General features: G+C 39.3%; 1 protein-coding gene across 3 annotated transcripts in view; it reads right to left on the minus strand.

Moving 5' to 3' along the window:
* Positions 1-16,908, minus strand: part of LOC122407482 (uncharacterized) — a 92,954-nt gene that overhangs the window by 75,007 nt on the left and 1,039 nt on the right. Inside the window, exons 1-8 of one of the 3 annotated variants that reach the window (XM_043413726.1) lie at positions 16,352-16,369; positions 14,631-15,598; positions 10,655-10,911; positions 9,696-10,083; positions 9,174-9,426; positions 8,676-8,867; positions 7,565-8,249; positions 6,796-6,892 (exon numbers count right to left, since the gene is read on the minus strand). In XM_043413726.1, the coding sequence (XP_043269661.1) occupies positions 6,796-6,892; positions 7,565-8,249; positions 8,676-8,867; positions 9,174-9,426; positions 9,696-10,083; positions 10,655-10,911; positions 14,631-15,468 (2,710 nt within the window). In that variant the 5' untranslated portion in view covers positions 15,469-15,598; positions 16,352-16,369. Of the gene's footprint in view, positions 1-6,795; positions 6,893-7,564; positions 8,250-8,675; positions 8,868-9,173; positions 9,427-9,695; positions 10,084-10,654; positions 10,912-14,630; positions 15,599-16,351; positions 16,370-16,908 lie in introns of those variants that run through there. The other 2 variants (XM_043413727.1, XM_043413725.1) reach the window with 2 other exon arrangements.

Genomic DNA, 16,908 nt, shown 5'->3' on the forward strand with positions numbered 1-16,908 from the left:
GAATGAAAATTTTGCCAGAGTTTAGTGTACTATAATTATCTTGAAAAATAAACTTGGAACATTTTACCCTCCGGAGGCCACGAAAAGATCGTGTGATCTAGAAACAGGTCAAATCATTTAATCAAAGATGGCGACAGTTTTAAAAGCAGATATTGAAAACTCAATTTTTATGTCGCTTTATACATTTTTTTCTTTTCATTTCATGGTACACATCGAACGAATGACACCTCGCAACGTTGGAGTGCAACGAAATGAACGAAAAACAAAAAAAAAACAACAATTCGTCCAACTTTTTCCTACTTTGTCCTAATTTGCCACTCTCCAATTTCTTCCTAATTTGTCATTCGTAGTGTTTCAACCTGCACAAATGATTCGTGAAATAAAAAATTGGACAATGACAAATATCTGTTGTCACAAATTTCGTCGGAACCCAACATTGCAAATTTCAACGTCATTGCAAACTTTTTCGAATCCGAAGTCTTGGCAGCTTTTCATAATCCTATAAAAAATGAGTATTTTTTCCGAGGCTCCTCCAGGACATGGGTCAGTCGGTATGCCGCCACCGTGAGTGCGAAATTCGTAGCATAAAAGCAGTGCGAAATACCACGCGGTAGCATGCAGTTGTTTTCTCAACTTTATTGTTTCGTAGCAACCGCGCAGTTTCTGTATCTGTGCATTTGAGGTGAACTTCCCATGAGCCACCTGCCAAAGTCACTCTTGGAGGCACGGCTGCTTTTTGGCCGTGGTAATTTAAGCAACGAGCAGGCTTTCGGCGCATGGTAGTGGCTAAACCCTAAACTGGAGGGTTGCATTGGTTAAGTGAGTTTCCTAAAGTTATGCGTAGATTAGCGGAGCCGTTGAGTCCAAATGTAAACGGAAGAATTTAAAATTCGCTAGCGTCTAACTATAAACAGAAAGTTCTCCCGTTTCGAGAGGCCAAAGTATGCTTAAAATTCGAACAAAATAGTCCCGCTGTGATGACTGAAGATTGCGAGAAGTTGAGACTGCGATAGGATTGGAGATTTGCACCGGAAGTAGCTCAGGCTTAATATCCGCTAATAATGAGCTTGGGAAGAAAAAACGAAGGCACGAAATTTGAATTTATTGCAAAATTCCAGCAATAAATTACCAGGACGAATAATTTTTTCCGTCACAAAGAACTTGGTTTTTCCATAAACGTTACTTTTTCTGCTTTATAAAATTTTCAATGTTTCAAAACGCTTTTTCAATATTTAATCTCATCATTAACCGACGGTGGAAAACTCTTACATCACAAAGAACACTCACCATGCGATATTCTCTAGAGAACTCATTTCCGGTGGACAAATGCGGGAAGGGCGAAGGGGAAGAGTGCGAAAAAATGGCCTGAAGCGAATCTTCACTGATGGCAAGTAAAGTGGCTCAGCAGTTTGAGAAGGTGAAGATGAAACCTCGCAGGGGCTTCCGGTGGTCGCGTAGGCCCCGGCAAGGGAGCACCCTTGATGACGTTTTGATATCGATTCTCAAAGGAGAAGAGGAAGGAAGCGAGCAGTTCGGTGCCAATTTACGTTGTCAGGTCGATCGTGGTTCATCGGTCTAAGAACTACGACGTGTGCATGGTTCGGCATGGCTTGAATCATGTCACCTTAAGGTAGATCATGCCTGCAGGATCGTATTTTATGGGTGTCTAAATTGGCTCGATTTTAACTTCCTAATCAAAGATATTATCACTCTAAATTAATGTCAGAGTTATTAATTCGAAATTGTAAACAAATTTTTCCAACTTATCTTTTGGCGAATGAAATTACAGGCCATTCATTAATCGGGGATTCAGTTTAGTTTTTTATGAAAAAAAATCGCTTTCGAGAAGCAATGGATTAAGGCTGCGACAGGAGTGGGCCAAGCCAAGAAGAAACAAAATGCCGAAATAAGAAAACGTGAGGTTACGAGTGCTCATTTTACCAAATTCGTTCAATCTTTATTACTAGCAAGACAATCGTCTCGAATTTTTTCCCAATTTAAAATTTGATACGGGCGTGATCGTTTCGTGCATGAACTACCTTAATGGCCATGCGAATATTCCGAAAGCTCTGAAACGATAAGATTCTCCTCAGCATTGTCACCGATTTGGAAAAATATTGAAAAAAATCTTCGCAAAAAGGCAAATAAGATTTCGAAAAAGGCTTGAAATCCAAAAATTCATTTTATGAAATTAGGGGTCCTTCGATCGATGCCGCCGGACTGAGAACTTGGCAAGAGGGTAGCCCCGGCGTGGTCGGAACACCGAAGGGAGGGATTGAAACGACAAAGCGAAGGTTGGACTTTAGGGAGTGTGGAAAGGGACTCGGGGGACGTTCTACAGTCTTGTTTTTGGGGAAATGTGCAGGAGCTGGGGCAGTTGACGAGAGAGCGTCGGAGGCGAGTTTCTCCCTAATTCGAATTTAGGTGTCGGGGACGGGTTGGTAAGTGGGCGCAATGCGGTGTCACGCTGCGGGCATTCCAGGCTACCCGATGCTGTGTCGTTACGGCTTGCCTGTACTCTCCCTCGCACACTATTCTCTTCAACGTCCTAATCTAAAAGTGTCGCCCCTGCACACATGGGCAAGCTCATGTACGTGGAAGCCATTCCACACCGATTCACGTAGCCAGTGACCCCGATTGTATTAGATTTTTTCAAATCATTATGTCGAATCGTGCCTCGACAGGGGAATATCTTCAGAATTTTTTTATCTTCACATTTTTTCGAAGATTGCCGATTTGTTTTTTTTTTTTTACAAAATATCAATTTCGGAGTATTTACTGAAGTACAAACTCTGATGACTCTCAAAGCAATTGAAACATCGACGAATGTCAACGCACAGTTTATTTTACTTTCTAACTTTCATCACAAAAATGTAGGAAAATGAATCGATTAACATTGTCAATATTTTAAAAATGAAAAAGATTTTTTTTATATGAAATGACGTGATACGATTTTTCAAGTCTAATTTAATTGTGGCTCAATATCTCCCACGATTTATCTAGAATCCATTTTTTTCTATTTCAAGAAGTTTATCATCTTCATAATTTGAGTTATTTACGTTCATTTTATTATCACGAACTCTGGATTGGCAAGCTCAAAATCGTTCACGTTTACTTTGTGCTGAAATGCTGTTGCAACCATTTTCGAAAACTTTACTCTCGATTCAATTAAAACTGTGATGATGATAAAAAAAAAAAAAAAGAAAAAAAAATAAATAAAACAGGTTAAAATGAAAATATGGAAAAGAGCTATGACTCTGAAAAGATTCGTAGGATTAAGTCCAAGGGTAGAAAAAAGCGACAAGATTCCTCCGTAAGGCAGAGTCTTTGAATACGATTCTCGATAGAAAAACGATTGCTCCACTCCTGCGAGGGATCTTTTTTTGTCGCGAAAGCTTTTTAATGCTCCGGATAAGAGAATATTCCATTATCGTAAGTCGAGGAGGAGAGAGGAGACAGAAATTAATAAGTCGAGGATAAAGTGCATGGGAGAAGTCTGCGAGGAAAGATCAGAAAGGGAAAAAAGAATGAAAAAAAGGGTTGAATGAGATTCGCTCAGATGCAAATCCACCGGCATAAGGGCACTCTTGTGAAGATGCTTGGTCGTCGAAATCGTCAGAATATATCCTTTTGTACGTCGACATTTTTTTTATTCCCTTTTCGAGAATTTCTCCACGCCCCATCGCACTTTCACCCCGTCGATATTCGTTTTTTTTCATCCCCTTGTATTTGATATATATATATATATATATTTTTTTTTCGTTTTTTCTCCCTCCCATACTCGAATCCTCGAGTCTTCCTGGTCTTTGTCCAAGTGCGTACGTATACACAGACTCGTCACACTTGAGTTGCGAGGGAGTACTCGAGAAAATACAGAGACCAGGGGGATAAGGGGTAAAAAACGTTCTTCTCCTCTTCACCCACCGCGCGTTTCAGGATCATTCGAGTGGAAGGAAGTTTTCATCCCCCAACCAATCTCTCTTACCTCTTGCACCGTAAAAATAAAACCCGAAACTTGCACGAGTACGGCCGCTTCCGGAAGAAACTCATTTCCAACTCGTTTAATCGTTTTACAGATACGAGTGAATAATTGAAAATTAATTATTCATCGTTGTGAATTCGATTCCTTGGGAAATGAAATTTGTTTTCGGGGCTAGATAATCTCGATGGTCACTTTGCTACACCGGCCTGCTCCGAATGTTTCATGATGTCAGCACTATCGAGGGTCTCTATAATTCAAGTGGATTCTCATTAATTGAAGAAGAAATTGAGATTTTGAGGCACGGTTCGAAAATCCATCTCGATTTTCAGCTAAAAACATGGTGCTCAAGATCCGTTGAGTACGAACCAGCATAAAAAAACTGAACGTGACTGTCGCAGAAAGTGTTAACTTCGTGCTCGAAATTCATGATATTTTTCAAATTTTAAAACTCCTGCAAAGTCTGTACGAAAAGAGGTCAAGTGTCTAATGAAAATTAATGTTGTTAGCTGTAATGATTAGCTGTTGAAAAACAGTTTGAAAAATTCAGCATTCGCTCGAAACTTTTTTTCCACGTTTTTAGCGATCGGAAGATATTTCAACTCCGACAAAAGTTGCCTCTAGAGAATTGCTCTCTCTCTCGTCCTCCTTCTCTTGCTGGCTGTAGGGCGGAGATAACGTTGAAATATGGGAGGATAACTTTGACTCTGGCAAATATTAGACTCTTGAAGATTTTTCTCCAACTGTTCGAGTGTTGTCGAGAACCTTAAGTGAGTATATACGAATATATGTAAATGCCCTGTATATATGTGCATTTACGTAAGCGAGAAATGACGAAAAAGGAAAAGTGTAATATAATAAAAAGGAAACTCCGGCCAATTCAGAATCGTGAAATATTTTTTTTCACGCTCCTCATTCCGTGCTCCTTTTTAATTGAGGAAAAAAAGTGGAAGTGCCACCTAAAGTATTTCCCAGATAAAACTCTCAAGAGTTCATTTCGTCGGTACAATGCGAGGAGGAGGATTTAAAAAAACGATTTCCATCCCTCGGAATGAGCCGAACTCAGGTGGCGTGTTAAAAAACGTTGCCTGGAAGAGACTGAAACATGTAACTTGTTACAAATCTCTATTCGTGTTGTAAAAAATTACAAATCCATTAGTACTCGTACCCTCTGATATGAAAATTGAGTCTATGGCACCGTTATAGTGAAGAGAAATCGATTCATCCATTGTGTGAAAAATTGGCCAAAAAAATGTTTGATCTACTGAGCGATAGACGAACTTTCATGTACACACGTAAAGCGTCAAACCTTCGACTCTCCCATCTTCACCACGGTCGGGCAGAAAGGGATTTTTATTGTCGACATGAAGAAACAGCAGTTGCTTTTGCAAATAAATAAAAAAAGAGTAAAGTAAACGACGTTCGCTGTTTGCTTCGTGATTCGATTCAACTGGTCTTTACGATTTTTTGCGAGGCAGAGAAGCGAGAGAAATAATAGAGAGCGAGATACAAATTGAATAAGCGATAAGAAGACCTTGACTGACGAGAAATTATCAGTTAATTCAGATTTTGCTACTCCGGTTCAATTAGAAAGGTCCTATGACGACCAGGATAATCGTGAGGCGAATCCATTCACCAAATTCGATTTAAAAATGTGAGTACGTGTGCGGGGTCACTTTTGTTTTCGTCAGGAACTCAGCTAATCAATTTTTTTGCCTTTAGAAGCCAAATTTGCAAGATGAAAAATGATTTTTAATTGCTGTGGGCGACAGTGAAAATTTCATTGAATTTTATTCCGGAATGCTTCGTTTGGTCTAGATCCCAAGCCCTAACTCGTGGAGCGAACTTGGCCGGAGATTGCCGGACAAAAAATCAGAGTGGTTTTCTCTTATGGCAGGGGATAATTATCTCAATGCAGAATCAGTATGTAAATTTTCGCAAACATCGAGTTTTCGTCCAGAAAGCAACGACGTGCAGTACATTTTTCACTGAATCGGTTCTGAATTATTGGATTCGCATCGGATTGAAACTAGAACATCTAAAATAAGAGAATTTCAAAATTGATGCCCCACCATTTCCAACTCGGTGAGTTCGCACATTTGAATCGTTATCTCATAGAATTTCGCAACGGGAAAGCCACGCAAATGGAAAGTTTGTTGTTGCATAAAACCATGCAAAAATTTATTGTGGTCCACGAGTAGAGAAATCAAATTTCATTCGTTCCTGGAAACGCTATGAGAGCAGCGCAAAAACAACTGTGGATTAATTGAGTTACAAAAACGAAGTGAACATATTTTTGAGGTTACGTTCAATTGTCTTATGAATCCAAAATCTTCCTAAATTTAAGAGCAGTCGACTGAGCCCAAAGAATGAAAAAAAACGTGTCAAATGTTCGATAGCTCATTTTTTACATTGCACTGATATGGTATAACAAGCCTAAAAAACCGTTTCATTTACATGTGTAATATTTTGTTCGTAGAGAACTCAGATATCAAATCGGCACGCAGCACTTAGTATTAATTAGTATTGCGGTGTACACAACGAATGTGGAAAAAAATCGTATAAAGTTTGAAAGCTTTCAGATGTCTTAAAACATGCTACCGAAGATTTGAAATTCGGAATGTACAATTCGTATATATTGTGCAGATTCGGAGCTTGAATATTTTTTACTTCCTTTGACAGATAGATGAAAGATTCGAAAATTTACACAATTATAGAACACATTGAAAGGCGTGTAAAAGAACTTACGGTTTTCGGAGATAAATTTTGTAGACGCAATATTAGAAGATAAAAGACCGAGTATCGTTGACACTTACCTTGGTCTTTGTCCGGAGTCTTGGTGGTCATCTTTTTCTCGGGTGCTTTGGGTGAACAATTTTTTCGTGCTGGTCTGACGGTCAGCGTTGGTGGTACCTGAAAAAAAAAATATTTAAAAAAACGGCAAACGTCAGCAAATTATTTACAAATATGACCGATTTCACAGGAAGTGAAAAATTATTTTATTGGCCTTACAAAAAAACAATATTTCTGCAGATAATTTGAAAATAAAAAATGCGTCAACTTGCAAAACTCACTAAACTACTGTAATTATCTAATTATTAAAGAAACGAATTTTGAAAATTTTCGAAAACAGTTGGAAACGCTAAACTCTATGGCAGCGACTGGTTATAACATAAATTTACTTGTCTCAGAGGCGCTGCAATGGCTCTAGATTTACAAAATCACGAAAAATTGTAGACTATTTTTGAAAAATCACACTAAATATAGAATCGTCCTACAGAATACGAAATAAAGTTTTCCAACCATCAAAAACTCTGTCCTTAATATTGCCTATCATCTCTACATAAAAAGTTACACAATTGAGGGTTCGAAGATGAAGAAAAAGAAACGTTCACGAGTGAAAACATACGAAAAGAATATCGAAAGATCAAAAGAAAAGTTAATAGAAGAGACAACTCAGAAGAGACAAAGCAGAAAACCGATCAACGATTCGAAATAGAAATTTTTGTGTAAATTAATGACCATGGAACGAGAAAGAGAAAAACAGTGATTAGGAAGAAAGTATTTCTTGAAACAATCACTCACCACCTTTTCAGATCGTTCGCCGGACGGTAATCGAGCAATCGCAGCGTCAGGGCTGTCTTCTGGAGGTGGTGGCTGAACGATCCAGTTGTACTCTCGTTTCTCAACGGGCAATCCCCATCTTTCGTATTCGAGGCTTTGTGTTCGTAGCGTTTCGTAACAGTCGAGGCAGACAACAGCAAAGTCGCCATTTTCGAGCAGGAGGCTTTTTTCCGGTTGTCGATGATACCTCAAAAACGGAAAATCTTTGACTGGTAAAGCTCTCGCTCGTTTCCGATAAGTCGTTATGCCGCAAACGTAACACCAATAATCGTGTGTGTTATATTGACGCTCGGCCGCGTTGACCTGCTGTCCAGTCGTTAATGACTCGAATCGACGCCATTGCGCCAATAACGAGTGGTAACAAAATGTGCAAACTAGAGCTGAACCATCATCCCGTAATTGTTCTGCATTAGGTGGTGACTGATGCCGCAATAATTCGGGAAAAAATGGGGCATTGCGACCTTGCGGTCGACCGTACAAGACACGTGCCAGCGTCAAATCGCTGTGTAAACCGCACAAGAAACAATATATCGAACTACTCGATGTCCCTGGATTACTTCCAAAGGTACGATCCGAGCCAGAACTTGGTGGTGTCGCGATCGATCGATTCACGTCGCCATTTGGGTGCGGACTAGGGATATCGTATCTGCAAATTCAATAGTTGATATGAACGTCTTTGGGCCTGTCGGGAAACGGAAATAATCGATGATGCTATACAAATTACGATAGTATGTGAAAAATTAACTCTCTCATTTTTTCACGATTTAAGACATGAAAAAGTAGCAAACTATGTTTTCCCCATGCCATTCAAATAGAAAATAGAACATCTGGATGAGCAACTCCCAAATATTAATATTAATGGCTCAGATTTCAACCAGAATCTTATTCGACGTTACTGCAATTACTGATTTTGAGATTTTCGAATGAAAAATCAATTTTTTCGAATCATCCTGATAAGCACGCGCTCATAGAAAAAAAAATTACTTTTTACGTTCGCTAAATCATTTATGGCAACATGTTTCGAATCAACCATTAGTATGTTTCAATTTGACTTGATTATGGAGAGAATTACCTTCGGCGTTCCAATGGAACACGTTCCGCGTCCATGTTTTCCCACTGCTGTGCCAAGTGATTGACACAATGTGTGCATGCCAAAACACGGCCGTGACTATCCATACAAGCGTTTTCCGAAGTACGCGCCATCCCTCTTAAGCATGGAAAGTGCATGGCATGAGAATTCATTCCTTCGGGACTCGTAGATAACCTGGAAAATAATAAGCAACGAAGTCACGTGAAAATATATTTACCTTGAAGTTTCATCCATTCCTTTTTCGGAAGAACTTTTGACTTTTTAAATTTGTCATCAAATTATCCGCATTTGTTATTACTTTCAAATGGAAATATTTATTTTCAAAAATCAAAATAACTTGCTGATTTTTTGAAAGAACACCAACAATTTTTCAGATATGAAATTTTGAAAAAATGACATATTTGCTTATTTTAATGTGCAACAATTTAATGAAAATTCTCGTCGGTTGCATAAAAACAATGAAGTATCATGAAAACTTACCATTCCATATGGGTTCGCGGATAAAGCCGCTCACAAATATAGCACCTATAATTTTGTCCGAGTGCCACGGTACCATTTTCCGCTGGACCGTTGCTCGGTGAATTTCGTTGAGCCGAACTTTGAACCTTAACATTGGCACTTCGTGGCTTACTTGCAACCACGGTAGACTTGTTTAAATCGTACGGTTTGAAGCGTATATCGCTGCCGGACGAATTTGCCGGTGATTTTGCGACTGCCGGTCTTGGAGAAGGACCTGTTGGAAACCCAAATACAATTAAATCATTTCTGTCTTTTTCTTTTTATCTAGAAACTCTACGCCAACGTGTCCTCAAATAAAGCATTGTTATAAATCATTTTTCATGATCAATCCGTACTAAAAATCTGAAGGTAGAAGAACAAATTCAACCATATTCAAAAGTACTAAACCCACAAACGTAATCGATCCAAGAAAACAAACTTCACGCTGGTCTTAATTGGGAAAAGGTGATTATTTGATAAATGAAATGTGAATTCGAGGCTGACCTTGCTGACGAAAATCAACGGACTGTGCAGCTGTCTGAGGTTCGTTATTCTCACCGCCAAAGACCTGTTGCTTCTGCGGAATAGCTTTGTAACATATGGAACAAACTTGCACCATTCCCTGAGGACTTATAGGACTAGCTCCCGGCGGAGGTCGCAGTGAACATATGAATGGAAAGTAAGCTTCCTTCTCGGGATTTGGACAACAATAAAGCAGTCTAATACTGGACGAGGGATATTCCAATGCGCACGTATAACATATGAAGGTAGTTGTGTCCATCGTTGGTGCTTGACGCTTTCGTAATGTATAGTTTCTTTCACCGTGAGGTATACCTTGTCTGGCGTATGCTTTCCATTGCAGCAACAAATGATTTTGACACGCCGAGCACGCCTGAAACAATTCATTATTCAATCATTCATCAATTAATTTATATCAAAATATTTGGGAAGACAAAAAAAAATCCATCATTCTAGCGAGCTTTGCCACATTTCGTACACAAAGAGGCCGTAATTCTGCACTTTGAACCGACGCATTTTAACCGAGTTAAATCATCTACGCATGTACGAGCCGAAGATAATCTCTCACGCCTTCTCTAAAGAACGTTTCAACATTTATTTCACCAGATTTTTCATTGATTTCTCGCTGCTTCTATTTTTAAAAACCTGTGCTCGATTCCAATTCTCAAGTAGGTGTCAATCCTGTAGATTTATTGAGTCGGTGACTATTAAGTAACTTTCGGTAGCTACGCGATACAGAGCCCGAATGAAAATTCTGCAACTACGGTCCTTTTTTGACTTTATTTTTAGTTTTCCAATGGCACTGATAACGAATGTTCGCACTCAAATTTTAATTAAAAAATCATAAAATATCGATTGGATTAAGAAAAAATGGCCGCAAATAAATAAAAAGAAAAATTAGAGAAAAAAAATGTCAATGCAACAAAAATGCATGAAATATTCACCTGCACTCGACCAGCACTGTCCATTGGCCGACTTCTGCTGGGTCGTGGATGAAGCATCAAAGAGGGGAAAAAAGGTGGTGGGCTTGCGGAAGGATTGGGTTGTGTTGGCAGTGGTTTCGCCGCGATGTGACTTAGAGAGCCTCTCTTGAATTCGTCTCCACAAACGTAACATACTTCGGTAACGGAATTTTTATCGGGCATTGATAGATCCAATATATCAGTGACCACACTGGACGAAGATCCTCCAGTATAAATGGCTGTAAAAAAGAAAGATTAATGAAGCCGGAAATTAATATCCAATGTCAAATAAGCCATGAGACTAAAGTACGAGAATTACACTAAGCCACCGGAAACAGTCAAAGAGCCGAATCCGGATTCGGGTAACTCAAAAAAAGGCCACTAAAAAATAGAGTGGCGTTGACGATTGGCACGGAGTTTCATCGAAAATGTCTTACACTCAACAGCACGTCTCGAAGACTATATCATTGAGCTGCACGTGGCCTAGTTTCTCGAGAGCTCATTATTTTTTGTTTCATCTTCTTTCTCTTTCCATGCATGATTCTCTCTCTCTCTCTCTCTCTCATACTTTTTTCCCCATTATCCCCCGTTTGTTTATCGCCACGCGGTCGGTAGTAGTTGAGAATTTAGCATTTCTCGTTTTCTCAGTAGATTTGCCGCACACTTAGGGATTACGTACTATGATTGACTTGTATCAAGATTACGATATAGGAGGAAGAGAGAAAGAGTTAAATGGAGTTTATCGGATCGATGAAGCGCGAGGGGTTCGACGCGGAGGCAAATTTCGAAGGCTATCCGATCGTACGTAGTATATTACGGAAAAAAGCAGCAATGGAAGAAAAAGATAAAAAATGGAGACCGCAGAGTTGACCTCCGTTGAAACGGTCTGATCTGGACGGAAAGACGGACTCGTGTGCGGTTACGGACGTTAAATGAATTGGTTAGAACTTTCAGTCATTTCCACTCTCTTCTTATCGCTTTCAACTGTTAACCTTTAATCACTAAACCGTTTTACATTATCGGAACGGGGGAAAAAGGACTAAGGCCAACGTAAATATATCGTTGAGATTCGATTGTTTACAACGAGATAAATAAGCTCTAGTGCCAACTCTCTTAACCGGTTAGAGTGAGATATTCCTTGTGGAATCAGCATCCGTGCTCTGTGTACAATCATGATTCAACGTATTGCTGTATGTGTACATCAACCCATGTCGTCATATGAATATCGACATACACAATGCCGTTTAATAGAAATTTTTCCAACGAAATAAACGTTTGTGATTGGTATTACGCACGGGCATCGATCGGAGTGATGCGATTTGAGTATTTAAGCTCTTTTGCATTTTTTTATTTTCTCAATATTTTGAGGCAAAATGAAAATGACGAATTGAACACGAAGGAAAGATTAAAAAAACATTGGAATAACGCTCGGAATTTTGTCCAGTTTGAAAGCACGATCTTGCTCAAGTTTGTAGCTTTGAATTTACGGTGGATTCGAATTTGGAAAAATCGATCTAACGAAATCGATTCTCTCGTTGGAGAGTAATTCGAATTTCCAGTCCCTGGTGCAGTACGGGAAATAACGGGCAAATGTAAAAGTCGCTTTCGTCGATGACCGAGCAACAAGTCGGAACTCGAAATTCTGTAGCGAATATATATTTTAAAAACAAACAGCGTTTCATTGAAAGCCTGGTAATGACGTCTTAAGAACGACCTCTCGACCTGCGATAAAGGTCCAATTAAACTCGACAGGTCAACCTAATAATTAGAAAGATGTACGCCTCCACGTTTGTACGTATCCCCAAATAGATTCATATTTACGTCTGAGCGGAGTTTCGAATTTATATCTTCACGGAACGAGAGGTCAATCAACCTGACATAAAATCATCGATTTCAACCGTTTATTTAATGTTTCGTATCATTTTTTTTTTTTTATCAAAGACAGGAATATATTTTCATGGGAGAATATCCAGGCAAATCAATGGCACACAACGCCTGGAGACAAAAGATTCATTTCTCAAGCTCTTTCGTTTTTTTCAAGATTTCGCCTCGTAAAATAACTTCACACTCTTCCGTTCTTTGAGTCGAGGCCACGAAAAAACGATGAGAAACCAGACCGATGCGGATGGTCATATTTTGGACTAAATTTTAGTTGGTCAACGCCACGAGAAACTTGGCAAAATTATCATCCGCTCTGCGAATGATGCACTGAGAAACAGTGAGACATTTTTTTTGTAATGTCTCACCCAATTCATTTTTTTCATTTATGTTATAATGGCAAAAGCAATCGACCATTGGAAATGTAATTGCAATTGCATTTGATTAAATTGCAATTGATCACTGGAATGCGAAAGAATAAGAGAAGAATCGAACAATGACAAAGAGGATCAGATTGATGAAAAAAATTGTTTATGATGACCGTAAACGACGAGGGCCAACACCAGGGGAGAGCAGAATGAAGTTCACACGACTATCCTTCGCTTCATTAGCGAATCTAATAGATTATTGTTTTATAATTGGATCGGTGAAAGCCCTCTGTCGAGTCTACGCTATAACGGTGTTGTGTAACATGATAATTTCATACCGTTGAATCTCGACGTTCAAATATCTCAAAACCCATAAAAACTCTTACGAACGCACTGGGGTGCATCTTCGATGCAAAAACCTCAAACAGTTTTCTGAGAAGTCTGCGAACTGATTGTGTGAATTTTATAAAAACATATTCCACTCGTCTATAAATAAAAATGCGAAAATAATTATTCGAATGTACCAACGAAAATTTGGAAGCCGATGATCGTTTTCAGAGACAAATTAAAAAATGGGTGTGGTTAGTCCTCCAAGCACTGATCTTGGAAAATGGATTAAAGTCAACCCAAATGAATACAAACACGTGCCCAAACCATACCGAAGTAATGCTCGCCAAATAATCGTTTGTACGAGGAAAAACATTATTTACTTGACCAATTTACGAAGCTTATAAATGCAAAATTCGATTTTCATTAACTTATAGCAGCGATTCGAAACGAACACGAATTTACGAAGCCAGTCGTACTAGAACTTTTCACTAGAATCCTGATTCTACCTGTTTTTGAAAATTGTAAAATAAAATTTGAAGATCTTTGAAGAAGCATTGAAGAATTGAAGCATTTTGAAGATTCATTTGGATGCACGTCATTTATTTTTCCTATTTCTCTACTCCTCAAAATAAGTATTCTGGTGCTGAATTATTCTCAAGTCCTCAAGCTACGGCAACAAAAAAGGTGGAACACTGAGCAGAATAATTTCAATGGACAATAATGAATGAATTTTAGTTACTTCCGGCGATGCAAACTTCGCAATCACGTATTTTACTATAAATTGCGCTATTGGCCATACACGTATTTCAGATTATTCATGAGCTTTGACAATTGTTTTTCGATAACTTCGTGTATTGTTATTCAAACTAAGTGGACTTGTGTTTCGAAACAAAGAGAGAAGCAGATTAGCCGGCGTGAATGAAAAAAAAAAGTTATAAACAATTTCGTTTTGAAAAGAAAAGTTGGCCTCTCTACTACTGATTGTACAAAGACCGTGCATTGAACGTTATTAACCTTTGACCGATTCGTGCCTTCTAATGAAGATGAAACTTGCACAATCGTCTGTGATCGATTGAATTGAAGCATTCGGAACGATTTCAGCTATTCCTATTTTTACGTGACCCTTAACAAAATTATTGTCATCAGGATGACGCTTCCGGATGGTCTTTTGTGAGGAAATTAAGGGGGCGAGGAAGCGTATCGATTTTTGCCAAATAGTCAAGTACCAAGATGCTCACTGTACTGTGAAATATCTGGCGAAAGATCACAAACAATAATGGAGTTTATCACGTGATACGAGACTAATGGAAAGCCGGGAAGCAAATTCGTTTGACAATCGAGATAATGAAAATAGATAAAGCAGAATTGATAGGTTTTGAGACCTTGAGGTTGAGGTTGTAAGTCAGACTGAGGCGCGGGCGAGGTCCGAGGCGCGTGTCTGAGATCGAGAGCAGCCTCGTTAGCGATTCTCGTCTCATCGGTAAGTTGGCGTGGACTTTGAAGACGTTGATGAGGCGATTGTAGTCTTTGATGAGGAGATTCCATGGTCAGTCGAACTTGTTCGACGTGTCTCGAGGAGGTGTCAGCGGTGTTTGAATGAGGTCTCGGTAACTCCATGGAATTTGAAGGTGGTCGAGATTGTTCGACACGAGGCGAGGGAGAATTTGGTGGTAATCTCGGTGACAAACCGACCGAACGACTGTCCTGACGCGTTTGCAAAGGTTGTTGTTGCTGCTGTTGTTGCTGTTGCTGGTGCTGTTGGTCGTTGGTCAGACCAAGAACTTGGGCCGCGTATTCACCCTGCAACGCCATTTCTGCACCCGTAAATGGGCCACCGTCACAACGCTTCAGCCAATAAATTCGTTGGCTGTGAGGCCTCACATCCCTCTCGTAACTCTCCCATTGTTGCAACAGAAGTGCGTAGCAGAGGCTGCAAGCTTTGACAGCTCCGTTTCTCGCACCTTCGCCCCGATAACCGATCGGCGGTTCGTGCGACTCGAGAAATGGAAAATAGGGCTCGTTCGGTGGTCCTCCAGGACTTGGCTTTACACGAAGCCAATATTGTTCGCTGTGACTTAGCGTTCCACATATGAAACATATACGCTGACCACCGATCGAACGTCCCTCCTCGTTCAGTAATTGACTCGATTGCGAATTTCCTAGCGGAGGTTGGCCCTCAAGTCCTGGCTCGTTCTTCACGTAAAGCTTGCTTTCCATCATGTCACGAAAACATCGGTGTTAACGTCCACGGAAGGGCCTCTCCTTTTTTGCTTTACGTTTTACTTCTTTTGTTCTCTCTCCTTCGAGAGAGATCCCTCTGTTCAAGCCAAGTCTCCTCCTTCGAGAAACCCTGGGAATACGAAAACATGTTTATTTCTTTGCTAAGAATATTGCTGAGTTTTTACTTTTGAGCAACACAAGAGTGATTAGTGTTGAAAAAATGAGCAACAGTAAGTCGATAAGAGGATAGGCCAGAATGCGTTCCGTTTAAGACAAATCCTGGCATGAATTGTTTCCAACAGTGTTTGAATCGATATTGATGCTCTAACAATTGTTCCATTGTATGCAAATTTTAGTATGTTCTAACGGTGTTTCTTCTTTTTTGGTGATTCATTGGTGAATAAACTAATAAGTCAATCGAATAGAATATACAGAAAGCCACAAGGGCAAAAAGATGCGGTAAAAACACAATAATTATTTCATTTATATTTCCAGAGCCCACTTTATTTATGACACTGAAGTGTGCAACGTTGGAGTCCAACGCAGTGAACAAAAAAAACACACTCATGACTCTCCTATTTTGTTCCCTCCTTAATATGCAATTCGTAGTTTTTCAACCTACACAAATGATGCGTGAAAATAGAAATTGAAGAATTACAAATGTTTTGTTCATTCATTTCACTAGACTCCGACATTGCCAGCTCCTGTGTCATCCTTATTTTGTAATCAGATTCCCGATAGCATGGAAAAATTCAAGTCGGAATTGCATCAGCTTTGCAACCATTAAAGATTTTTATTTTACAATTCACATGCAAATTGTTAATTCGTGAAGAGGTTACATACGTCATGCATCGATTTGGTGTAGCAAATTAAAGCTTTTTACTTAGTCAATGATGCAACGTAATTTGGGTCCAATATGTTGAATAAAATGAATCATTTACTGGTTATTTTGAGCATAACCTATCCTAACAAGACAACGAACTGGAACATGTTCTGCAACAAGAAGTTTCCGGAGCTTGGAACATTGGCCTTTCAATATCAGAAATTTGACATATGCGTATAGTACTTGAAGAGGAGTAGGAGATGTCAAGATGGTTGTCTCATCGCATCTGCCTTAAACAAATTAGAAGCACGCAATAACGCGTATATAATGAAATGCGGGGAACGCGTCTACAAATTGAGTGCAAAAAGTTTTTAGCTAAAAACACAGCTGCCAGAAAGTGTTGAAATCAAAAGATGTATAGGAGTGCTAAAAAATGTCGTTGCGACATTTTTTTGGACACTTTACATTCAAAAGTAAAATATGGAGAAATATAGAACAAGAAAAAAATTGAAGAAAAAAGGTCATAGGTTACGGTAAGGCGTTATAGCGAGGTCACACTCGAGGGGTTATCGGTAACATTCCCGCACTTGCGGATAGGGTTAAAAGGCTAAAAACGA

Source organism: Venturia canescens, chromosome 3, assembly GCF_019457755.1.
Source record: "Venturia canescens isolate UGA chromosome 3, ASM1945775v1, whole genome shotgun sequence".
Classification (NCBI taxonomy): Eukaryota; Metazoa; Arthropoda; class Insecta; order Hymenoptera; family Ichneumonidae; genus Venturia; species Venturia canescens.